The 27,217-nt window shown below is 37.0% G+C and overlaps 1 protein-coding gene across 2 annotated transcripts in view; it reads right to left on the reverse strand.

Moving 5' to 3' along the window:
* Positions 1–27,217, reverse strand: part of SH3KBP1 (SH3 domain containing kinase binding protein 1) — a 198,463-nt gene that overhangs the window by 70,713 nt on the left and 100,533 nt on the right. For both annotated transcript variants that reach the window (XM_072428055.1, XM_072428065.1), the window contains 3 exons: positions 21,685–21,791; positions 12,929–13,055; positions 6,781–6,974 (listed from right to left, as the gene is read on the reverse strand). In XM_072428055.1, coding sequence (XP_072284156.1) covers positions 6,781–6,974; positions 12,929–13,055; positions 21,685–21,791 — 428 coding nt within the window. The remainder of the gene's footprint in view (positions 1–6,780; positions 6,975–12,928; positions 13,056–21,684; positions 21,792–27,217) is intronic.

Here is a 27,217-nt window from a genome sequence, read left to right on the forward strand (position 1 = left end):
CTGTCTGCTTTAAGTTCAACTTCCCTACTGTCTTATGTTTCTGACTATTAGATGCCTTCTTACTTCCTTAAACACAATATGATTAAAAAAGCTTGTAATTTTCCAGCCACCTCACTTAACTTCCCTTTGTCTTAACAAAAGTCCATGCTTATAATATTCAAATAACTTTAGCATTTTACTTAGAGGTAATTGACTCTGCTCCCTCATTTTAACTTCATATTTACTGTCATTGGGTGGAGGTTATCCTTTGTGTAACTGAAGGGTGACAGCCAATTTAATAGGCAGAACCAAATGAAGAATCACAAGGCAGGAATGTAATCAGACAGGCTGAAGGACAGGGTAGGCACGTGGCAAATATGGTAAGGGAACAAGCCAAGGTTAGAGCAGGCAGACATAAAGCAGAATCTAAAGCTACACTTACACAAACATTATTTCAATTTGGACCAAGCAATGGGGCAGAGAAGAAAACACCCATAAACACCCAAACAACACAAAATTAGTTGCAAATGCATATAAACCACACATGCTTCTAAATGCATGACTTAAATTGGGGTGTTTAAGCATTTGCAGGCATATTACCTGCTTATGAATATTATTGGACAGAACAGGTCAGATCATTATCCATTTTTCTGACAGATAGTAGGAGGTGTCGTCTTTACTGAGTGTTTTTAGATGCTACAAACTCCTGCCCCTGTTCCCTCCATAGACTTGAAATGTTTCTTTTTAAAAATGCTTGCACAAGTTTGCAAGAAGTTTTGCAATAAAAAGTGGGCAAGAAATGAACTGCTTTGCTGGGCATTTGCAGCCCCTTTGCCTGTTACTGTCAAAAACTTGGCTCTTGAATGCCAAGTTTTTGACAGTAGGTAAATAGAAGTGGTAAAATACCACCTACCTGAAACCAACCTATCTAAACCAATCATATTCTGTAACATAACTCTTACAAGAGAATACAGTCTTATATCCTCACCACAAGCATACACATATTAGAGAATGTGCGTGGAAACATACACTTGCCACTGTTTTACTGAACATGTCAATGTATAGTAAAATGCATGACAGTGATATATAATTTATACCTACAAGCTGGATAGGTGAACAGTCATCTAGCCCATGACTTCCACCATGGTCAGCATCCTATGTACAGCCTATTTTAGACAACTAAGAGACCAGAGGCAGACATGAGTTACTGTGTCTCCTCAATAAAAAACATCCTGGAGGTAGAAAATGTCTGGGCAACACTACATAATTATGCTTTCTTCCTAATTCTATTTTCAAATGAATGATTTAATTTGAAGAAAATAACCCAGACAGACGGAATGCCTAGAGAAAGAGCAGTAAATAAAATAAAGCCTCACATACCAACTTGTACGGTTAACTCTTTACAGTCCCCTGACTTTTTTAATTGAAGTCCCCGGCTAATGCAAAAAGCCCCAAAGGTCATTAGGAAGGAAGGCAAAATACTAATGGTACTGGTTAGATTAACCATTAACTGGTATCATGGCCCTATTTTTGCAAAACAAGTTAACATTGAAAGCTGACCCTAAAAATTTAAATGGAAGGCAAAAGACTACTCATCAGTGGTCTCCCTACAACTGATTTTTCTGATAACTTCTGATTTATGACAAGTTCTTCTGCATGGTGTCTTTGTGTGGAGGCAGCCATCTTGTTAATGGCATAACTTTGCTTCCTCATGTCAGTGCCTACAAGCATGGAGAACCATTAACAACATAGTAGGTCACCAAATCTGTTCCATTTTAAATGTCCTATGAGTAGCAGTGAGAGGCAGTAGTATCTTAGGTCTAACACTGAAGATATACAGCTATGTAACTGTAGTTCCTATGCACAATTACATACCAAGAAGTATACTTATTCTCCAGAAGGAGTTCAAAGCAAGGGGAACAATTTCAGGGTACTAACAATATTTTATTGATTTACCGATAATACAGCAAACTGTTTGCATTCAGTTGCACTTTAACAGCAAATCGGTAAAGGCAGTAAACCATGGCAGCAGCCAAGTAAGAATCAGTCTTATTGTACTGAAGTCTGACTTGTTGCAACTGGATTGTGTACTCAAAAATTGAAAATCTTCATTAAATAATGCTACTGGGGGAATGAAATGTGATCTACTCAATTTAGGAAGATGATATTTGTGTTGGTTCACTGCCTTAGTTGTGAATTATTTCCCTGTATGAAATAGGAACAAATTGTTTGTTATTAAAAAGAGCTGCTTAGGATTAAATTGTAGAATACAAATCTTAAATGCAATTATGCTCTTGCCAAATAATGTGACCCAGTGCAAGAAAAATGCAATGCAAGTCAGTTCTGAGCCACAATTTTTCACAACAGCAAAACTATGGGTCTTTTAGTATTAAAGCAAGAGCTAATGTGTGCACATAGCTCAACAGCAGTACACATGAGCCTGGGGGCTGGATGGACCTAAGGGTGAAGCCCTGGGTGGGCCTGGTAGCCATTGCACATTGCATAATATAAAGCTTGTGGTATCAAGAGCCGGTCAATGGATGGAATATACTTATTCAGGCATAATTATCTTCACATTATGTTCATTAAATTTACAATAACTCAAAAATCTATACTTGGTTAAACAGATCAGTATTCTGAGTATGATGATGTAAATAGCAGTGTTTGATTGAAACAGTGGTCCAAGAAGTCAAACCCTCAGAGGCCAGTTATTAATTTCATGCCAGTTCTATTAAGCTGATAAGGTAAGCAAGAAACATAATTTTATTAAATATACACTGAATATACTATTCTGAATGTTAAACAGTTTGCTTCCCCTTTGTGTAGCAATGAATATTTAGCAGAAACAAAGGATTGATTTCATGTACCACAACAATCGCATATGGTTACATCAAACTTAATTTAGTTTTAAAGTGGAAAAATCTTGAGTGTTTACATGCATATTAAGGACAACAGATGTCCTATAATGAAAGTTTACTGGCAACACTGATCCAGTGAAACAAAAAAAAACACAATTAAAAATAACTAAAAAACTAAAAGTATTTATATATATATATATATATATATATATATATATGGGATTTGCACCATTGTATGCTACTAGGAAGGCATAGTGTAAGTTTTACCTAAGACTACCAACAAAGCTAAGGGTTAATGCAAGCAAAAGCTACACCTAAACTTTCTTAATTACCAGAAATGTTCCTTATCCTATCAATATAAAGGGAGATTCCTGCTTTCTGACTTTGCTTCCAACTTTTGGGAACACCCATGCTTTCTCCCACTTCTCCTCATGGCTCAAACATTTCCTTACCAAAGTGTCCCTCTTAGGTTTAGAAATTTGAGATCTGATGATATGAGCTTTATAAACGGTATAAAGCTTTATAAACTACACCTGAAATAAACTAATAAAATGTAAAGTTGCATAGGCAATCAATGTGTTAGAGGTAAGTGATAACCAAGCATCTTACTTGTTCCCTAACTCCAGCTCCTCCAGACACAGTTTCACCTTATATTTCTGCTCTGCTTCACATTCTCCTCTACCCCTCACTGTTTGTTATCACAGATTTAATCTCAATGGTACTGCTGTGCTCCTAGGACAGATTTCGGAGAGCTGTATCTTGGAAAGGACAGTTTAGGGATGTTAATAACACATTACAATTACCTTCCAATGACCTTTACAGTAAAATGTTTAAAAGTACCTTAAAGGACAAGCTTGTAATATGGAAATAACCTCCTTTTTATTATTATCTTATTCTTTCATTTTTGTCAAGGCACATTCCAAAGTTTAAACAGAATACAGAAATGAAAAAGGAAGTTTAGTGTGCAAATAGAAATGTTGCTAATCCAAATATTACTATGGTACTATAATATTACTTCTGGTTGCAAACCACCATTGTTTGACACTCCCCATAACTGCTCTTCAATACCATGCAGTTTTACCCTGCAGTTGTTGTGCCAACTGCAATTCAACTAAAACTGCATTCAACATCTGTGTCCTGTGGTTCAGTGTGTTTGCAGTTGAGATTTTGGTCAACTGAAGCAGTTGGCTGCGCAGGGGCCTGTAACCACATGCACAAAGTGGTTCCCAACCACTCCAATAAGTTGAATAGAAGGAGTTGAGAGAGTAGTTGAGCTTGCAGTAGACCACTGTGTTCAACCACAGTCCTAAATTAGCCTAAGGGTCAACAGTGATAGAAAGATAAGTGCAACTACTACTACTAACATTTTACTTGCCCATTCAGAATTTCCATTGGTAGAACTATAACTGTCTGTGCTCAAAAAGCTGTTTCAGCAACTCTGCGACTGTAAAACGTATAAAGTGCAGCTATCACTGAAGACAACTGAAAGCTTTTAGATGCCTACCATTCAAAGAATGTTTGTCATGTTTGTCAAAAAGGTTGTCATAATAAATGAAGTAGTTAAGAAACATATATGACCCAGTTTTTATTAGCTGCAATGAGTAACAATAATAATGTGTTATAATACTCGTAAAAAGGGTAGGAAAGTATAAGTGCACAGATAATTTACTTCATCTGTGGTATTTTAAACGTAGGGAATGCCTACATAGCTAAAGGCTTAGGAGGAAAAAATGCACCTGTTATACTTACATATTCATCAATATACATAGCTAATGTTTGTTATAGATCTCTAAATATAACCTATAAACAATTCTAATTCAGGTAGCAGGTATGAATGCTAATGTTAGCTGATGTCCTCAGCTCCATAATTTCCTTATTAACACAATATTCTTATTTTGATCTGCGCTACTCTGCTTTATAATGAATGTATTTTCAGGTGAAATGAATAATGTAAAGGATTTTTGGATGAAAAAACTGTGCTTTAAATAATTAAATAACTATAACTATATATGTATGAACAGTGTATTGCTGCTGATCTAAAATTCCAAGTATATGAGGCAGCCAACACATTTAAACAACACACCTTCAGTGAGGCTGATACTTCAACAGTTATTAAAGCACTGGTATGTATAAATTATCCAAGATAAAGCTGTATTCTCTAGGGGTCCATGTCTCCTACTATGTATAAGCATTATTGTTGAAAATTCTGTAAATCCCTGGAATTCAAGACTTTCTGGAGTATTGGAGGTTGTGATTCCTGCCATGCCATGGTTTCATGTTTTTATCTGTTAAATTCTCCCTTGTGTAGACGACATTCAAAAACATTGAGACTGTGAATGAATGCCTTTATCTTGGATGTCAGCAGCCACAGCAGACTCACAGTTGACCCAAGTGGCACTCTAAAGCAGCATTTGCCAACTGGTGTTCTGCGAGAAAATTTTGGTGGTCCACAGAAAAATTACCTGGCCCTTGCGCCCCCCATCGGGGTCCTTATCCTGACCCCGCTGATCATGTCCCCCATATGGACACAACTTTCCCCCCAGGATGTTTAGAAAGCAGGTCTGAGCCTGTGATGGGAGAGTGGCTTCTGGTTCTGGCATCATGACGTCACTCTGGGGGAAGTTTCTTCCCCTTTGAGTGACACGCGGCTCCCCACGAATGTGCAGGATTTAAAATGATAAATTTAGTGGTCAGTGAGGCCCGAAAGGTTGGTGACCACTGCTCTATAGTATACCACCTTTTCTCCCCAGCAGGTATGTACAAGGTAAAAGTTATGTAGGGAGGAACAAGAGGGGTCAGAATAAGGATTAATTTTAAACTACCCAAAGAGGAAGAGGCTATGCCAGAGAACTGACTCATCTGGAGTAATGGTAATTTTAGCAAGTTCAAAGGCACATTGAAAGTGGGTAAAAAAATATTTATGAGCTTTTATCTGCAATGACTTATGTTTGTGACAGGGACTAACAGATTCTTCAGCATGGAAATAGAGAAGGTACAAAACATGAGCTGCAGGAAAGCTCAGTGTAAAAAACTGTGGCCTATTATTGGCAGTTCCCCCTACTTTCTAAACTCTATATTGAATTTTTTGTTGCATTTGGTCGGTTAGGCAGTTCATTTATTGGAATAGGCTGCCTTAATGTAGTAGATGTTAACATGCAACATAACAAACATTATGACCAGCAAAGTTTAGCTCAACAGTGTGAACAGACCCTAATGCAGGAGTGTCAACCTCTGGCCAGGCACGTCCTTTCTTTTTGCCCCCCAAAAGAATTCTTAATATGAATTGCAGCTGGCCCGCTGCTACTGCAATCTGTAGTAACCACAGGCCAGCTGCAATGTCTATAGACGCAAGTACAATGCCGCTACTACTATTCCCAGCATCACTCTCGTCTCTAGACCAGCGGCCTCTCTGCCTATGCGTGGCCCTGCATTTTTTAGATGCAAGTGATTGTAGTAGCGGCATCACTCGTGTCTATTGAACAGCAGCCTAAGCGTGGACCGTGCGGAGTTTATACTAACAGGTAAACTCAATAATCAGGAATTATCAGGATTAATATTATCAGAAATTATCATAGAGCCATTGCTATATGAATTGTTTTACTGTGCCAGAGAATGCAATGGGAAACCAAATGAATGCAGCAATTCTCTGCATTGCATTCTCATTGCATTCTCTGGCAAAGTAAAACAAATATTCTCAATAGGATTGATCTAAATAATTTAGATCAATCCACTGCATATTACTGCATGCTCTTCTTATGTGTTCTTGTTTCTTTTTATTGAGATTGTTTTTTCAATAAATTTCAAGTTTGGCCCGCGACTTGGTCTAAGTTTTTAATTTCGGCACTCTGTGTATTTGAGTTTAACACCCCTGATCTAATGCATATGTTCTGTTTATCAATATACACTTTAAATAGTACATAAGCATATAAGCAAATATATTTACCTTTTCTGCAGGAGGAATGTCACTTTCCATTTCCATTGACCTTGGTCTTAGTTTAATCGGTTTGTCTTTGAAAATATCCCCAAAGCCAAATCCCCTGATCTTTTTCGCCTGGTTTTCTGCTCCACTTGTTCCATTGGTCCCGTCTGATTTGGAGTCGCCCCCATCACTCTCTGAGCCAGCAGTATCTTTAAACCCTGGTAAGAAGGAAAAAGTAATTGCAGTGACAATCCTTCCACACAACTACAATCATAACATAATCGAGATACTGAAAAAAAAAACAGTAAATAATTTTAACGGTAAAATGTAGGTTAATTTATAGCAGGTTTCAAAATAATGTAAAATAACACAAATGATAAAACACATTGCAGATTGTGGTCAGGGAAAATTGAAGGGCCTTTACAGTACAATATGTAATATGAAGAATTAGGTAACTGTGAAAGAAAACAATAAAACTTGAAGGTTATCTACTCGAGCTCTGGACAACAAGAATAGCAATGCACACAATGAAATAGGAACTGAACTAAACCCCTCCACAGCATTCTCAAAACCAAAAAACGAATTATGAGTGCACAGAAACTAATATTAGGAAAGTATGTGGTCTTTTTAGATCCTAAAAATTTTTCTTCATAGAATAAACTGGGTTTTAACAAAAGAGGGTTTCTCTGACTAAAGTCAATAAATTTCATGGATAACTTGTATTTGTTGACTTTTTTCCAATAGTACGAGTATAATGGACACCGGATTACTAATGCTGCTCTCCAGCCAGATAAATGCTGACAAAAATACTCTCACGGAGCAATTCCAAGCAACAAGTCGAAGTATTCCACAAGCTACTAATTCTACCTAGGAGACACAGTAAAGGGTTCATTCAGTTTACAAATTTCTATGTTATTCTCAACAGAAAACATGCATCTCAGGATCAACAGGATTAACAGGAGAGATAGTTTTTATATATCTGTGTGTCTAAAACCAAACAAGGTGTTTTAGTCATATTTACCTGCAAATCAGGCAGCTGTTTTTTCTGCCTGCAGTCATTTAATAGCATATTTTGCAGGTTAAGTGCAAAAAGCCCCAAAAGCTCATCCCATTCTTAAACATAAAAAAGGCTTTGGAAAACTATAAATTCTAAACATCAGTACAGATGGTTCATTAACAAACAAATTGTAAAGTATAGGTATATCATCTTCTAACACTGTTAGCCATTACACTGTGAGGAATTATTAATATATGTGAGGGTATAATATGTTGTCATTCAGACTCATATATGGGCAGAAAGAGAGGTGAGAAGACGTTGATGTCCCCATGGGGATGTGTAGAGATCCCTCTGCTTAATAGTACCATCTTTGTTTCAGTGCTAAGAGAATTGCAGCACCCCGTTGCAGCTCTGTCAAGCACCCAAAATGCCACAGGAACATTTGCCCTGTTAGAAGATTTCCCCTCTATGTCTTTTATGGTATTTCAAAAATTTCAAATTTTTTCTAACTTTCACATTAGTAATCAGTAAAATTAGAGACAGAGGTAATCTCCTTGGAATCATCCACAAATACTGCCCCAGCATGTGTATAAATGCAGTAAGAATATTAAATTGCATAAAAATTAAAATTGTAAATTATTGTCATGGCTATACTGTATATTATATAAAAATATTTGCGCATCAGAAGGCACATCGACACTCTTGCATTTATTTGACCCGTGGTTACTATTTCAATTGAGGCAAGATATTTTTCTTCTATTTGAAGCTTTTTTTTGTCCTGAATTTATCTGCTTTCTTAGCTCCTTTAAGTCCCTGTCCATCCTTGTGCCTCATCTCTGGCAGGAAGCCTAAACTATATTAGTAATATTATATTAGTTTCAATCCTAATGACTCAGCCTCTCCCATCAGTTGCCGTAATTACAGTCCGCTCATTTAAAAATTCAAGTAAAATAACATTATCCTTTCTGAGACTGCATAAAAGGCATAAAAATCTTTTAAACTGACATTATAAGTTTTAAAAAGGGCACAGGGAGTGCAGTAAGTAATTAGCTAATTGAATGTCTTCCTACCAGGTATGCGACTGGTAATTACTGTTAAGGGAGAATCAATTAAGTCATCTGAAGAAATGTTTTCATAGAAAGGCCATGCTTTACATAAACACATGTTTTAGAAAGGTTAGTGAAAAAGTTGGGCTTATAAAGTGGCTTAAACTGCGTACACACGTCAGATTTTTCTCGCCTGATAATCGGCATCGGCCAGATATTGGGCGAGAATCTGGCGTGTGTACAGTCGGGGTCGTTCATTGTCTGTGGATCCGTCCTGGCGGATCCACGAATGATGAACGACGAGCGATCCTAATGCAAGGGAAGGGGGAGAGCACGCAGCAGGGTGCCGCTCCGTCGTTCTCCCCCTCCCCTCTCCATGGAGCAGAACGTTGCTGTATGTACAGCACTCGTTCATGCATCGTGTAGTCCTTTGTCATTGGTTAAGAATCGTGAAAGATCCTTTCCAACGACAAGAATTGCACGTGTGTACGCAGCTTTAGTATGAGGTTTGGAGTTACCAGGAGGATTCCTGTCAAGGTTGGGGATACAAAGAGCGTTAGTAAAAGGGTTTGAGTTAGGAAATGTTAGGCATGGAGTTGAAAAAAGGATTTCTGTGAGGGTCAAATTACAAGGGAGGTTAGCTAAAGAATAGTATTGTTAAGAAGGTTAGTGTGAAAGTTGAATGTACAAAGAGAGTTAGTAAAGGCTGGAGTACCAGGAGGGTTATTGTGAAGGCTACTGTTACAAAGAAGGTTATTGTGAGGGTTGGGGATACAGGGCTGTTTGGTGGTCTTTGGGTAGGGCCTTGCTGTCTGCACTATAGGGAAGCCTACCACTTCAAAAACCCTGTCCCTATAGCTTACCATGCTGGATTTTATTGCCCTACACTACATTACCCAAAAAGGCAGATTATGGCTTTAACCCCCCAACCGCTAAGCCCGTAATTTCTCGCACTAAATATTTTTGCTCTTTTGGATAACCCCGTATTTTTTCGCCTACACTAAAATCCCCACTTACCTGGTCCCGCTGTGCTAATCCAGCGTCGGTTCCGTGTTCCAGCGTCGGGTCCATGTTCCAGCGCATGATATCTACTAGAACCCTATTCGGACATATTTCTGTAAGTTACAGGTCTACAATTTAAAAAAAAAAAATTTCATGAAAACCTGTGACGCTTTTGGAACAGAAATCTAGAAATCAGTGTAACGCTCAGGTGGTTAAACAGCACAATTCATTTGAAGATCAATACAGAGAGTACAAATGTGCTACAAGACCAGACTGATAAGTAGAGATGTCATCGCTCTGAGATGTTGTCGTAAACACAGGAAAACAATTACTAGATTCTGCCTATCGGTCTGCTTGTGATGGGTTGGTGGCAAGCTGTGCTGTGAGAAACACTGCCAGTCAGGTCATGCTCCAATGTTGGAGAGCAGCCTTGGGAAAATAATGGCTTTACACTTATAATAAAAGCAGAGTTAAGCACTCGCTAGTAAAAGCTGCAGGGTTAACACAGCTAGCAAACTGAAACATGTGGTACTCAATCCCTTTAATAGAAATGTAAGACATATTTTAAATAAGGTCAGGGCTTTCCAGCAGGAGGAAGACAGAGCACTGTTTAACAGACATCAAACACAATGTTCCAGTGTATTCAATTTATCAACTATAACAAAGAGGTTTGGCAAATTTTAGCTAAAGATTTATTTTTCTGGAACTATTCATTTATTTTCAAAGAATAATATACATATTTTTTATGGAACAAAAGAGATTTTTATTTTTAAACACTTTACAGAAAATTGTAAGAAGACTGTAGTGTGCTGCACACATGCTCTCTCTTTATGTTATTCTGTTTTCAGGATTGCAGTGGGCTTTCACATATATTTGGTACACAGGAAATAAAAAACACTATATCAGTCTTACTGGCTGGTACAACAGGTAAAAAGATATTTAACAGTCTTAAAAAGTAAAAACATTTATTGAGCATTTACACATTAGGTTAAACCCAATGGGGTTGATTTATAAAAGGAATTTATTTAGGCCTTCCACTGAGCAGAATTATTTTTCACTTTGCAGGAGAATTTTCAATTAGCTTCATAAATGATGAAGTTCTGCAGACACCAGTCATCCAATCATGTGCAGAGTAAGATTGCAGTACATTCACTAATATAAATGAATGATTCCTTGCACTGTGATAATTCACAATGCTAATTTAACAGCTTAAACTACTTTAGTAAATTAACCCCACTGCATGTTGAGCAGAGACTTTTTTCGAAATCTTTGTAAGCTCTTCAGGGCAGCGTGCTCTGCTTCTCCTGTGTCACTGTCTGTATTTGTCTGTCATTTGCAACCACTATTCAATGTACAACGCTGCAAAATATGTTGGTGCTATATAAATACCTCTTAATAATATTAATAAAAATAATAATACACTGGGGTGGCCAAGGAGGGATTGTCCACTTTTCTAATAAAAATGGAAACCACCAATAATTACAAAGGGAAAATACTGCTCATGACCATGAGGTGGAGATATTTAGACATTTCCAACTTCATTTAAAATACAATATAACTTGTAATGAGTCATGAGAGAATAAATTAATGTATGTTGTTAACCTCTCCCTAAATGTTAGCTGTCTCCCTTCTCTATCTGACCCAATGACAGTAATAATTCCTGAAGCACTGACCCAAAACAACTAAGCACATCAGGAGTTCTAACTGTGCTCTGGCTTTATAATCACCATGATTGTTCCATCTCTGTGATTTAGAAATATAATGGCCAGGCAATCAACTTATGCACAAGAAGGTCAGCAATTAAAACTTTTATATTTTTTTCTAAGGACAATTGTGTTTTAGGGCAGAACAATATAGATGTTAAGAGGCGCCCTCTGGACTTACGATCCCAGGCGATGTCTCACTGCAGGAGGAGGAGCAGTCTATTCCCTTTGTCATTTGTGCTCACGGTGGCACTGGGGTTTCAGGATCAGTGCCCTGTAGGTTGCTGTATCCCTGTAGCTGGGATTTTTCCCTCAGCATCCTCTGCACTGAGGCTGCACAGCTGAAAGGAATTGAGCTGTGTTCAGTTAATTAGCTGGGTGGTTCCTAATAAATCCCAGGCTGTCATTGGCTGCTGGGGCTTTATAGCCTCTCTGCCCCCAGTCAGATGTGCCTGGTATAGGATCTGCTGGGCTTACCTGTGTTGGAGTGATTTTTAAGTATTCTCTGTTACTGACCTGCGCCTGTTCCTTACTATCCGTTGAATTCTGTGTTTGATTTGAATTGATTTCCTGTGTTTTTGACCTCGGCTAGTTTTTTGGACTTCCTGACATTCTGTACTCTGCATTTGTGGGCTCTGTACTCTGCATTTGTGGGTGCCAAGTCGGCTGCCGGCCTATCTCCAGACACCATCCTTTGCGCACCAAGTCCTGGGGGCAACCGAGGGCTGAGCGGGGCCTGCTATAGGCCAAGATGCGGCATAGATTGGGGGATTGGTGTCTGGGGAATACTAGTATTGACCTGGGCCTTACAATAGATATGCCTGTTAACTGTAAGACCAAATGACTTGGGAAACCAGATCTCCCAAGTACCCTCTGACCTGGTATTATGTTGCATAGGACTTCCCCCAGACTTCCAAGATATAACCAAGCTGCCAAGATTATTTATACCAATAACCTCCACAACAACATGTTGTGGCAGTAAAACAGGTAATATGTCTAAAAAAATCCTTCAATATTTGACCAATGTCTGGAGTACATGGTAAAGGGTACTAAAGTCTAAAAGGACTTACTAATTAAAGCAAACAGCAGACCTGTTTAGAAAAGTGATGGAGATGGTCTAACAGGAATCTATAGGAAGCTACTGCACAGACACAGCTAGCATACAGAGAATTTTTAGGTCAGGGTCTAAAGAAATATGGGTGTCTGCAGCTGTTGGATTGAGATAGGTATGCATTTTTAGGGGGTAAGGTTAAGAGTTGAGTATGAATGGGTGACATAATGCACTAGTTTTAATAACTTTACCAATACAGAACCTATTGGCAATTCTGAGTATATTTTAATATAATCATTATTAGGATAAATGATCTGTATATTTCTATGGTAAAATCTGAAATATTATAGTGTACATACCAGGATTATCTTACCTTGCTTTATCTGGTGATCTTCAAAATTCCCCCCAATTTCTGTTTCAGCTCCAATGTCCTTAATAAAATTGGAAGGAAACATTCCGGTCTTTCCATTGAGAATTCCTTCCCACCAACCTTCCTCCACCTGCACACATAAAACATAAATAAAATGGTTAAAATGAATCTGTGAATGGTATTCTTGATTCTCTATTACTTCCTTTTTATGTGCATTTCCGATTTGTATTAGTTAATGCTTAAATAGTACCACATTCAAATGTCTCTGGATCACAGAGTGCAGACTGTGAATTTTAGGTGTGTTGAGAGTGATATCTGAAAGTGCACTATAATGAGTCCACTCTACCTGTAAAATAAAACTGAAATATTTAAATTCTTGCACACATGCTAAAACATGATGGATTTTGTTCACTTTAAATAGACTTTGGATTACTAAACACATCTATGGGAATGCAAACCCTGTTTGAAGCAATTAAAAAAAATGTCAACTGCAGCTCAAATGCACATTTTAATAAATTTAGAGTGATCTTAAAAGCATATCAAACTGGTATTAAACTGATGAACACAGGCCAAAATCCATTGTCCTACAGAGGTCTAAGGGCTTTCCAATAGAAGGGTATGTTGGTCATATGTAAAGGGAGCAAAAAAAATACAGTGTGCTAAATAAATATCAGTAAAAGAATAGTGTAACAATGTTGCTACCCCTTTGCATAACATTCAAGAAAAGTGGTAATGTATGTCATCCACAGAAGATAGCTGAATGAGCTGATAATATTGTTCAGGATTTCAGGTCATAGCAAAGGAACTTACGTGGACACAAAAATACTTGTAGACAATCTACTGAGCAGGGGAAAAATCCCTACATCTAACAACTGGGTTACTGGAAAACATTTTTATTACACTGTAGGTAAAGCCATGTTTACTTCACACATCCAAACATGTGCAGGACAAATTCATTATTTTAAAATTTCCTGTGCACATACCTGAATGTTTGAAGGAAGCAAAGGATTCCATCAGTTCAGTTCACCTCATTTTACATTTAAGTTATTCAGGCTCACAACTGAAAAGGGTTTTGACATCTAATAATTATGTTACAATTTGAAAATGCTCCATAATTCATGTCTAAAAGATAATATCCAGATTTTCCTATCTTGGTATATTTCAAAGAATTGCTTTCCATTTAATTGTAGGAAAATATAATCCATATAGCATCTCCATTAAACACCACTTTTGCATTCTTGTTTTTTACAGTTGCTAAACAGACATAATGTCATTTTCAGGAGCAAAGATTATTTTCAGTCTTTTTGTATCGAATTTTTGGCACAATAAACACAAAAATAATAATTAAAGAACAATTTAAGAACAACTGACATTTTTAAAATTATTAATACTCTACATAACAAAATATGTATTTAAAGGCAAACATATGTATAGATTGCTATCAGCTCTATTACTTACTATAAGGGAGAGTAGTTGATATATATCAGAATAACCATCACCACACACACACAAAACAGATTAAATGTTTTGGAACCTCACTGGGTCCATTCATTAAGACCTAATATTTTAATAATCAAAGTATTATTAATATTACTAATTTACAGATCTTGAAACTGATAAAGATACCTAATGTATTCCTGATACGAAATAATGGACTTCATCCCTAAAAGCTGAGAGTAATAGAGATCCACTCGCTTGGAATATTCTCTAATAAGAAGGATAAATAAAACGAACTGAAATCTTCCACAAGATCATGCCCAATAATTAAACTTTCCATATTCTTTTTTAATATACCCCTCCAACCATAAATGTACAATGGAACTCCTAGCTAATTTGTGTATTTTTATGGCCATGCTGCTGTGCTAGTTTTAGTAGCAGGTTCAGTCTAAAAATTATTTTACCATGGTCCGATAAAATATGCAAGGTATTGGAACAGTGGATCCCACTAATGTACAGATGGATTTATACACCTAATTTTCAAAGACAAGTAATTCTGTGTTGGAGAGGAAAACAGGTTTATTATGTAACTGCAACATTTGGTAAAAGTAGCACGACTAAAAAATTCATCCTCTTTACATGTATAAAGCTGAAGGTGATAAGGCTGCTGATGTAATTTCTTCTTAGTTATATGCTTTTATGTGTAAAAAATATACTCAAATGTTGAGTGATTGCTGTATAAAATGTGGAGTAGAAATGTTGAAATAGTTACAATTACAGACGAAATTGTTTGCATGAAAGAAGTCGGACGGCCGTTGTACACACATCAGATTTTCGTCTGATATCAGCCCTGAAGCAATAATCAGACGAGAATCATCTGACGTGTGTACGTAGCCTAATACTCTGAAAGTAGAAGTATCTCCCAGTAATACACTCTACTGCAGCCAGTAAGGTCTCAACCCTTCTGCTGCCATATGCAAACTACATTTTTAGTTACAGTTCCTGTTTTATACTGGCCTCATATGCCCCTGAACACATAAACTCATGATGTGAAAATACATGCGTGTGAGCTAATAATCTAATAATCACACTTGAGCTATAGTCATTACTCTTACATCAAAACTGATAAAAGGCACATCAGTGACTCATCTGTAGATGGAGCAGTACATGTTATACACATCAAAACAGCTCTGCAAATACAGTATTTAGGTCACATTTCCTTGCAGAAGAATGATTTCAGGTTATTTTTGTAGCGGGATTACACTTTATAACTAACTGTACATATTGCACAGCAGTAACATCAGAAATACAGTATGTGCTACAAGATTTTTAGCATATGAACATATTTAGACGCTTGTTATCTATAAACACCAGTAAAGTGAAATTCAATATACTGTAAACAGATTTGTCAGTAGACAAGAGCAGGGTTGTTTTCTTACTTGAACTATTACAGATCTGTGTGATTAGCTGAGACGGGATGTTTCTTTAAGCCCAGCTGCATAGACAAAGAAAGGCCTGATTTTTTAAAGCTCTCCAAGGCTGGAGAGGGTACACTTTCATCAGTGAAGCTGGGTGATCCAGCTAACCTGCAATGGATCAGGTGCAGGATTCAAAACCTTTACTAGAAAAAAGCAAAGGACTTTTAAGGAATCCATTCAAGGTTTGCTGGATCACCCAGCTTTACTGATGAAAGTATAACCTCTCCAGCCTTGGAGAGATTTAAAAAACCAGGCCCAGAGTCTACAAAACTTTTTTCCTGACATATTCACCCATTCTTTTTTCCACTCCACTGTGCGTAACAATCTTCACCTTATGTAAGGTAAGTGTCCTGGTACTCACAAGGTTGATGATACCTCCCTTATCTCTCAAGTAAATGATTGGCACATTGAGGTCATGACATGGCATCACAAAAGGAGATCACATTTACCCCATACCTAGAAGCCAACTGATATTCATTTTTTTTGCACTGATCAGCTAAAATGTTAAATCACAGATGAAGGAAATACCATTTGTTATCTGATTGGAATAGCACCTGTTAAAGGGTGGGATATGTTACACAGCAAGTAAACGGTCAGTCATTGAAGATGAAGTATTGGAAGCAGGTAAAACGGGCAAGAAGAAGGATCTGAGTGACTGTGATAATATGCACATATAGATAGATGATTGGGGAGGGACGGTGCTGTCTAGCCCATCCGGTTTAAGCTAAAAAAATAGCTACTGTAGCAAAATTGCTGGAACTAAAGTTAAAGTCGACTGTTCTCTAGAAGTGACATAGCTTAACCTACTGACTTGCAATTTTATAATTTTTAACTTTAGTTCTACTTTAATGCTGGCAATGAGAGTGTCAGAACGCTCAGAAGAGTCAGAGTGCATATGTTGGTCCCTGTCCACTGTTGATGAACAAAAGAAATGATCCATGGTACAATGGAAGAAGGTAGTCTGGTATGATATATATTATTTTAATGTTGATGGACTGATTCATGAGCATCCCTCCATGGAGAAGAGCTGCCACAGGGATAAACAATGGTGAAAACAGCAGAGGCAAAGAGAGTGAAAGGATCTGCCAATATTGTCTTGACACCAGATAACATAGGAGACCCTCAAAGGTCTTGTAGAGTCCATACTTTGATCAACCAGAGCTGTTTTGATGGCACATAGACAAACTTTGCAGTATCAGACAGGTGGCTATATTATGTGACTTGATCAGTGTATATCACAAGACACATATACATAAATTGTTTATTATTATTTAATTTCTTTTAAATTCTCCCAGCTCTGGCTTTCACATTTATCCTGGAAGAGGGGAGAAGAGATCCCTGATTGAATCCTGGAAAGCGTACCAATATCTATGTAGTAGATGGGCCTGTCTTATTGTATACAAATAAGTAAAATCATTTAGGTAGGTCCTCATATATTATAGTTTAGGTAAGATTGTATTGTTCATTGTGCACTTGAAACCTATCAGAAAATATATGACCACAGCATCAAAATAGAAAACACTATTTGGTGTAGAGTTCTTAAAAGTGTGAAGAAACACAATGTATAAAGAAATGTGTCATAGCAACTGTGTGTGACAGCTTCGTATTCATTTTCTCACTTTTCTGCATGTCAGATATCAACACATTTTTTTTAATATTCAAGAGCTCTGAAAAGCTACAGTATGTAGTCCCATTGTTTTACAGATAATAATAAGGAATACATAGTTAATTGAGAATAAGGATTTTTGTTGCTGGTAACAGAAGAGTATCTGTAGCAAAAAATAAAGAAAAAGACCAAAAGAAACTGTTTAGGTGTTTTAACTTTTAATTGTGTAATTACCTAAACTCCCTAGAAAATTGCTGCAGAACTAAGATTAAATTTAGTTTAAGCATAACACTTGGTGAAGAATGCCTTTAATTAATTGTCCCTTTAGCACTGGAAACTGACCCACAGGAAAAGTTAGATTAGAGGTAAGAGTGATACCAGGAAATTGGCATGTCAAACAAGGAAACTGCTTCAGGAAGCAATGCAATTAATTGTTCTTTATTCAGAAAGCATATTCAGTTTATCTTTCATATAAATTTTTTAAGAATTCACTGTACTTACAGTAGGTTTGTAGTGCTAGCAAGCAAGGTCAGCTAATTTCCTCAGCAGCTGCATTTGAAGGAGAAGCCCATTGCTATTAGGGATCAGCACTGTTTCCGGGCATAGGCAACAAACACCTTAACATAGCATTTGGGTAATATTTGGTTACCCCATGGAAGTGCGTGTTACAAATACTGGGTATAGAGGTGCCATTAATGTTATTTACTAATATATATCTATATACTTTGATGTCTGTTCAGTATTTATTCATTCTGTATTGCAGCTCAATGCACATTCAAGATGCAGCTGAACAGCTACTACAACTCACACTGATACACAAAAAACAATGCCGTAGATATCACTTTTAAATTTTCTTCCAAATAAATGGAATTTATGCTGCAATAATGCAACACACTTTAACATCCAACTTATTGCACATGAGTTGAAAGCACAGCTAATTTCCCTAGTTTAAATAGGCTCTTACTGTACATCTAGCAATAACAAGGAATAATAGCACTACAATTTATATTCTGAACAAGCACCACACTCAGTCCATATTTAAATGTCAAGTGTGTTCTATTACTGAGAGCTTTTTACCTTGCTGTCATAACCCTTTTTAGATGAAGTGAACAACAGAGAAGGGCAGACAAAGGCCAAGGCCGTGAATACCTCTCAAATAAAAATATGTAAATCTGTTTCGCTATCTTCAGTTGCTGTAAATGTAAATTGTTCATCAATGCCAATTTTATAAACACTAGAAACCTGTACGTTCAGCAACAGAACGCCAACCAGTGCTTAAAATAAGACATTAATATTTTTAAGGTTCTAAGGGAGTATGTGGCAAAAAGAGGTTATTTAGGTATTTTAGGTTCATGAATTGTTTTCAAGATTATTGTAATACTGCTACGAACTAATCCTTCCTTCTTCTCATTAGTAATCATTATAGGAGTTTTTATATGTATTATCTTCAACTGAACCTCCAAGTGTTTAAAAGATGGGTCCTAATTTCTTTAAACTGCCAGTCTTGAAGCTAAATGCCAGTCAAACCGCTAAATGCAAAATTTAAATAGATAAAATCTATCTTTTATCAGTCACAGGAATTTTGTCAGTTTAGTCATGGTATTTAAACTGACTGACCGCACTACTAGATTGGTCATTTCAATTATCTAAATGATGTTCAACAAAACTGGTCAGTCACCTCCTTGCCTCAGACAGGTATTGGACAAAGAAGAAAAAGCATACGGATTTGGCCATCTTACTGAGCTCATGTGTATGTAGCAAAATCTAAATGGCTTACAGCACTGACCCTCTATCGTCAAATCTACTTCCATGGTACACTGGGAAAAAAGAGCTGTATAATTAATATACCAATAATATAACTACAGGTGCTAGTGATTCTATGTTTCTTCATTACAAACCTAGGACTGAGTTTTAGATCACAGCTGATGGCAAATGTCATCTGCTTGAAGCCCAACAAAACCCCGGATTGAACTATGAATTTGAGAGGCTGAATGTTTAATATTAGTTAGAATTTAAATACTTGTAATGTAAAAAATAAAACTGAACAAAATTGTTTTTTTTTCACAAAAGCAGTCATTTTAAAGTTTAGACAGAAAAAGTATATGAGGATAATGACTTGAATGTCTTCTAGCTATTGGCCTGGAAAAATTTGTTACAAGCTTTTATCCCATGTGTGTTTTCCATTTTATATGCGGGTGGGAGATTACTGCAAACTTAGTGAATTCGGATGAGTTTCTCCTTTAACTGTCAGGCCTCTGAAACCCTCCACTATCTGTAGGCTGTGTGAGTTTAAAATAAGTTAGTTTGTACCTAATTATTTCAATTGCCTTTCATCATTACAAGCTTGAAAAGTCTCCATGTGGGTTGAAAAACACAAGCTCCATGTGAACGCCTACATATACCACGCTCTTCATATTAAAAATAGTAATGCTACGTCGTTCAATATACACCCACTGTGCACAATTAACATTACAAAACAAGGTCAAAGAAAGGAAAACTTTTCTCAAAAGCAACAAAGCACATGTTCTATAGGCCTCCACTAGGTATATTCATAAACCAATAAATAAAATAACTCAATATGCAAATATTTTCTAATTGTAATCAAAACTGTTACTTTATATTATTCTTATAACCCAAAGACTCCAGTCAAAATCTGATAAACAATGAGCTGGTCAGTGTTTCCACACTTGTGCTGGATTTCAAACTAACACTTCTATTTATGGTCCTTTTTTATTATGAACTTGGTGTTACTATTGTATGTATATTAAATATTCCTCTTACATGAAGGAATTCATGAGCCTAATCTAGACATTCTACTGTCCCAAATCCAGTGCACCTTGTTTGAGTGTTCACCTTGTTCAGAGTTATAGAAATCCTGAGACTGGTGAGTTTGCCTTTGATTATGTTAATTTTCCAGCAAGCTTTTCGGTATTCCAAATGAAACTAAAGTGACCAAATTTGCTACATGATTGGGAAAGTTAACAGAGTTAAGGGAAATGACTGAATTAAAGCCGTAAAATGATCTATCTATGGTCTATTTAAGCAGAGTTCAATTCTTGGGTTTAGTGTCACTTTAATATGCTTGATAAAGGTTCATTAATATTTGCCTCGTGTTGGTGTGTAGTTTTAAACATATAACAAATATGTCTGTTCAAAATACAATACTTTTCTTTATTTTTCCCATTCTTACCACGAGAATTGGGCTGCATTGCTTAAAATCTGTTCAATGCAATAACAAGATATAATCTATCATTACCAAAAGTTTTAGTTCCCTCCAGCATGTGCTGTTGGTGTACACTTTGTGAAAACTGAACATGCTGCATCTAAACTAAGTGTCATGTCTTCATTTTACAATCTAGCAAAGGGGACTAAAACACAAACTCCTGCTGTGAATAAAAAACCTGCACAACAATGTGATGTGTTATTAAAGTGCACAACAATGTGATGTGTTATAAAAAATCTCCAGCCTTGGAGATCTACTCAATTGCATTTATTACATATCAACATATCAACTTACATATCATAGCAATGGAAGTAGTGTAAATCCAGTGATATTGTACATTGCAGCACATTGTCATCTGTTGTAAAGTGTTGCAGTGCTCTGAGCTGTATGTAAATGAATTATGTTTTATTTTCACAAAGCACACACCAATGCAACACATTTGGTGAACAGGATTCATTGGAAACAAGCTTGGGCCTTGGAACACTGGATTGGAACTGCACTGCAGTGCACCCAATGCATATGGTGGGAATGAGCCCTAATAGAACAAGTGTATTTTTTAGAAAATGTACACTAGCCCACAGATGTGACCTTCTATAAGCCTTGTGTTCCAACAATTGTAGCCCCCTTTTATGTTTACTTTAAATCAGTCCGCATTGTATAACATATCTTATATCAGTCTCCATAACGCCTATGGCAAATCTGAATTCTCTGACTATTTCCTGTTGGATGTGTGCAGTCTCTGACATATTTATGTAACATTATTTTCCCTAAATTTTATGTGTGACTCTTTAGTGAGGGCTGCATTTAAGCCCCCCTATATTAAGTAAGTTGACCACCACTGCTCTAAATCAACCTCAATTTGTTGTTGGGCAAATGACAAGAGGAATGAGCTGTGCTGCTTTAAGGTCTGTGTGGATTATAAAATTTGCAGCACATTACAAATACTTTGGCAGGTAAACCATTTTTTTATTGTATTTTACCAGTGTAGTTGGTCAGCCATGTGAAAAACTCTTACCTCTCCAAGAACTTCAATGATCTCCCCAACTTTAAGTTCAAGTTCATCTTCATTCTGCGGAAGATAGCTAAAGGCAACTTGACACCTTCTCCTCCTTGTTCGTTCACCTGTACATATAACAAATAGAATAAAGCCAAAGTCACCCAAATTCAGAATGATTTCAATTGAATATTTTAAATGCAGTTGAGTAGATAGGTTATGTCTTTTTTTCTGATTTATCAGTTATTGTTACCACTACCAAGAGGGCAGCCTGACAATCTGCATGGTGATAGTAGACAAAAGCCAGTAATTCTGATACATGAATCCTCTGATATGCTTAGATGAAGAAAATATAACAGATACATGGATGTCTCTATATATATTTTACAATACGGAAAGAACACTTTTTAAAGTGAACTAATCCTTTATTGCACTCCCACTCAAACTAGCCTACACTTCCCAGGTATACTGTCTTCTATTCTCAGTCCCTCACTTTGCAGCATTGCGGGGTAAGGAGAAGGGGGGTGCACCCGCCAGAGCTGCGGACCATGTCTCCCGCATGCAATTGCAGGTTCAGGGCGGTGGGCGGGTTGTCTCTCTGAACACAACCCGCCCACTCTCCCATTGGAGGTCTGGTGGAGTGGGCGGGTTCTGGTATCATGACATCACTCTGAGGGAAGTTTCTTCCCCTTTGATTGACACATAGGCAGGGGTGTAGTGGGGCGGGCACGTTTACTGTGCCCCCTCTTCTTTTTTTTTACGACTACACCCCTGGTTGTAGCAGCAATTTATATAATTGCATGAGTTTGTGTTTTACGTATTTGGTACAAAATATGCATGATGTAGGGCCTTTTATAGGTACCAGTTTATTTACTTTAGAGCCACGTAAAGATTTGAAGAAGCACAGAAGAGATAAGCAAGAGGCCCAGTTCCAACCTCTTTAGAGCTCTATTCCAAAGTCAGCTGTTTCAGCTCAGACAATGAAGTCAACCCAAGCCAGACCCCATACCCGAAAATACTGGATACTTTCTTAACTAGCAGCAGTCAAAATAAGTGGCAGTGGAACAAAGGCAAAGTGTGTACAGCTGGTAATATGAATCTGTTCTATTTCTCTGCATGGACAAGTCATAGGTTACTTTCAAGGTAAATAGAATTCTACGTTTATTTGACAAGGTGCAAAGTGTGATAATCCATATAAATTAGATTTCAGTTTATAGCAGCCAGATACTAGAAGGGTGACTTTAAAATGTTAGTAGTACCTAACTTGGGGCTCTATATATAAAACAGGGAACCTGACGTTTCCTTAAACATTCCCTGGCATTCACTGCCATTGAAACACATAGACCTGGAAGATTCCTATGAGAGAATGTTTGATGGAATGTCTGATTGCCTGTATAATAAATAGAGCTGTTCATACCTCCGTCCAATAAAAAATATTTCCCTATAACTAAGTGTGATCACTGTAATCTGTATAAAGTCACCCCTTGACCATACACAGTATTTGTATAGAAATGCCCTGTGTGATGTGTACCATCTAATGTTAAGTTGGCTTTTGTTTCTTGCTCTCTCAGGGTTTGGACTCTAAACTTGGAATTGTATATGGCAACAAAATGCTATTAGGCTTACTAGATACCTTTTGAAAGCCAGTAAATATTTGTGCTTTTGTGAGCCAATTTCCTAACATATCATATGAGCTGTCAGCAAGTATTAGTAGTTGAAGCATAAACAGGACACTTAGGCCTTTTCTGGAATAAAAGGGGAGCATATGACTCATGTCAAAGTACCATAATATTAGGAAACTCAGAATAAAACACAAATTGAATTACTGGATTGCATTGCAATAAATTCATAAAAGCAGTTGTCTAATCAACATTTTGTACTGTTCACATTGGTACATTTTATGTCTAGATGAGACAGAAAACAACCCAATTTCTGGTGGAAAGTTATGAGACAAAAATTTCATTTATTAAAAGGTGAACAAAAGGTGGCCTATTCTCCAGAAAAAATGGCACTAAACACAATAGGCCTGATTTAATAAAGCTCTCCAATGCTGGAAAAGATATACTTTTTTCAGTAAAGCTGGGTAATCCAGCTAAACAAAATTAGCTTTTTATTAATGATTGCTGTCCTAATAATTCTATGATAGCACTATAATTTACCACAATGGGCTGAAAGTGTTGTCCACCCTGATATCACCACTAGCTAATAAAAGCTGGCGAGTGTTCTCTTTGACTGCTGATGCCAGGAGCAGTGTCACCCTAATGGCTCAACGAAGTGGCAAAAAACCCAGAAGTACGAAGGCATCACCAAATAGGGAATAAATTGGTCAACAGAACCCTGGTTGGGAATGACTTCAATAAAGACATAGACAGTGACTTCTTGCCCATAATGCTCATTATTGTAACCTTGAAATACGGGTTGCAGGAGGTATTGTATTGCTTGAAGAATATTGTTTTATTTTCAGTAAGAAGAACTCTCTTTTTAAAAAAAATAATTAAACAGTAATTGTAGCCCTCTACACTAGCACTTTGAAAACTTTCAAGTATCAAAAGATCTTAATATAAAACTAATCACACTTTCTCATGGTGGTTATTTTTACTGGATAACTTTATTGATACCAAATTTTATGGGACATATTATTAAAACTTGGATCAGCCTATTATTTTAACTTTATGACAAAATAAATGTGGACTGACCTACTTTATAACTTGGCCAGGCTTTTCTGTCTTTCCTACTGATTGTTAAATACATTCACACAAGCAGAGCTGCAAAGAATTTTTATTGCGTGGTGTGATGCAGTGGAAATAATGGATCGGCTGGAGTACAACAGGGACACTATATAGAATATAAGGGAGGTGTTGTGACAGCATTTAGAGGCTATCACCCTGCTAAACTAAGCCTGCTTTATGCTACTCATCCACTCTGTTAAACCAATAAATGTATTATGGCCTGATACAATTCTGGGCAAATCTTAACACAAACTAAAACTGGATCATTTAAATTAGTGTGTGCTCATAATACAAAAACATTACCCTCCAGAAACATAAATTTAAAAACTCTTTTATACGATATCTATTTTTTCAATAAAGGCAGGGTCATTTTCCTTAATGCGGATAGCATTGTTTCTAATTGTTCAGCTACGACTGTGATGTTGGCAGTTTGGTAATAAAACTGTTTTTTTAAATGGAAATGGATCCACAAAGTATTATAGAATTTTTTAGGGTTGTTTTTAATTTATTCAGTCATATTTGCATGTTTAAAGCTGAAAGTCTGCAGTTCAACTGCATCTGAGTTGTTTCATTTAAAATTATTGTAGTAAGGTACAGAACCAAAAATAGAAAAAAAGTTGTCTCTGTCCAAATATTTATGGACCTAACTGTGTATTCCTTGTTTTCTCCTTGGTTGTTTAAAGGAGAAATTGTGCTTCACGTTATTTTTAAAACCTCAAAGCAATAAACTAATTGTTTGTAATTTTCCACTACTACCCATAGGGGCTGATTTATTGAAGCTCTCAAAGGTTGGAGAGAATACACTTTCATCATTGATGCTGGGTAATCCAGCAAACCTGGAATTGATTTGTTAAAAGTCATTTGCTATTTGTTAGCAAATGTTTTCAATCCTGGACCAGATCCATTCCAGGTTTGCTGGATCACCCAGCTTTACTGATGAAAGTATATCCTCTCCAGTCTTGGATAGCTTTAATAAATCAGGGACATTTAAAGAACATGAAATAATCTACACACTTTGGGCCTGATTTATTAAAGCTCTCCAAGGCTGGGAGGAATACACTTTCATCAGTGAAGCTAGGTGATTAGGCAAACCTGGAATGGATTTCTTCAATGTCATTTGCTATTTGCTAGCAAATGCTTTGAATCCTGGACCAGATCCATCCCAGGTTTGTTGGATCACCCAGCTTCACTGGTGAAAGTGTATTCTCTCCAGCCTTGGAGAGCTTTAATAAGTCAGGGCCAATGTATTCTGTATAATCAGATGCCAAAGTGAATGTATAGGAGTTGGGTCATAATTTCAAAACACAAAAACACATATGTCAGCAATACAAAGGTGAAGTCACCAGTCACCATTGCACAAGTCAAGTCACCTCTCCTCACCCAGCAACTTGACTCTTCATTCTCTTCCTGTAGCCCTAAGCTTAGCCAGCATCTCATTTCTCTTCTGTCCCTGCCCACTAGGGATGAGGAGAGGTGTCAGGAGTAAGGCTCTGTACACACGTCAGTAAAGGTAAGAGGAGGACTCATATCAGGCCCTCTGGAACACACGGCTTGGTCTCTTCTATCTCTGCAAACCTTGTTTCTATATCTTTGTTTGGGAAGCCTGGACAAAGACAGATGATTCAGACGATCTGGAGGTCAGGGTAGGTAAATGCAATCTTGAAACAGGCAGAAGGTCAGGGCAAGGGGCTAGCAGAAGTAGAATTTCTAGGTAGTCTAAGATAAATAAAAAAAAGCCGGAAAAGTAAAGTATTCATGCAAGTCAAACTTGATACACTGACTTCACTTTAAAGCCTAATGATTGGCACAAAATGGAAACTTAAAGTGTGACCATACAGCAATAATCAAGAAATGAAATAGGTGAGTTTGCAGTATGACCATACTGCAATGCCAAGGAATGACCAGCAGATGGCAGAAAAAAGCAGGTTCAGCAGGCTTTTAATGCACAGAAAGAGAGGGCAAGTAGCCACCTGTGATCTGCAACCACCATGCAACTACTGTATTAGTGTTTTTTTTTTCTTTTCAGATTAAAACAATATTTTTAAAATTAAATATTTACATTTTTTATTCTGTGTAAGAATAACACAGATGTAGAACAAGAGTTAAAAATGTAAATCTTACTAGGGGGTGCAGGTAACCAAAGCGCCTACAACAAACATTCCCATACAAAGCACATATTATGCTGGAGTTGCCCAGCTATAATGGGAATTTCAACCCATATATGGCAGCTTTGTCCTAAAATATTCCAGATGAAACTTTAAAATACCTATAATAAAAACAGATTTAATTATATAATAAATTACCTAAAATTAACCCTTTTACCAGTATCTCCAGTCCTAATAACTTTAGCTCTCCAGTCCTAATAAGTTTAGGTTAAGAAAACCCTTTCGACCATAAATGAGCGGCTAACAGAGCAGTGCAAATCAGAAGAATGGAGCAACTGGTTTCTCAAACACATCATTGATAAAAAAACTTTAGATAATGACCTCCCTGGAGAACACAGACAGTTTCCGTTTATTTTTCCGCTGCCTTAGTAATGTTATTAACATCTAAAAATGGAATAGTAAAAAAATTAGTGTCAAATAATAGACTTGTATGAGCCTGCAATATTGTCCATGATTAATGTCTGTGATCAGCACTAGTTCCATGATGTGATTTTTACAAAGAACAAGACAAAAGCCGTCTCCCTTGGGTACACCACTGCAGAAAAGTACTAAATATTCACTGTACAGGTGGTAAACGACACCTGAGCCCATCACTGTCACAGGTAAGTGCCCATCTGTAAGGGGTATGATTCGTTTTGGTGTATTTAAGGGGTAGGTTTT

Source organism: Pyxicephalus adspersus, chromosome 1, assembly GCF_032062135.1.
Source record: "Pyxicephalus adspersus chromosome 1, UCB_Pads_2.0, whole genome shotgun sequence".
Classification (NCBI taxonomy): Eukaryota; Metazoa; Chordata; class Amphibia; order Anura; family Pyxicephalidae; genus Pyxicephalus; species Pyxicephalus adspersus.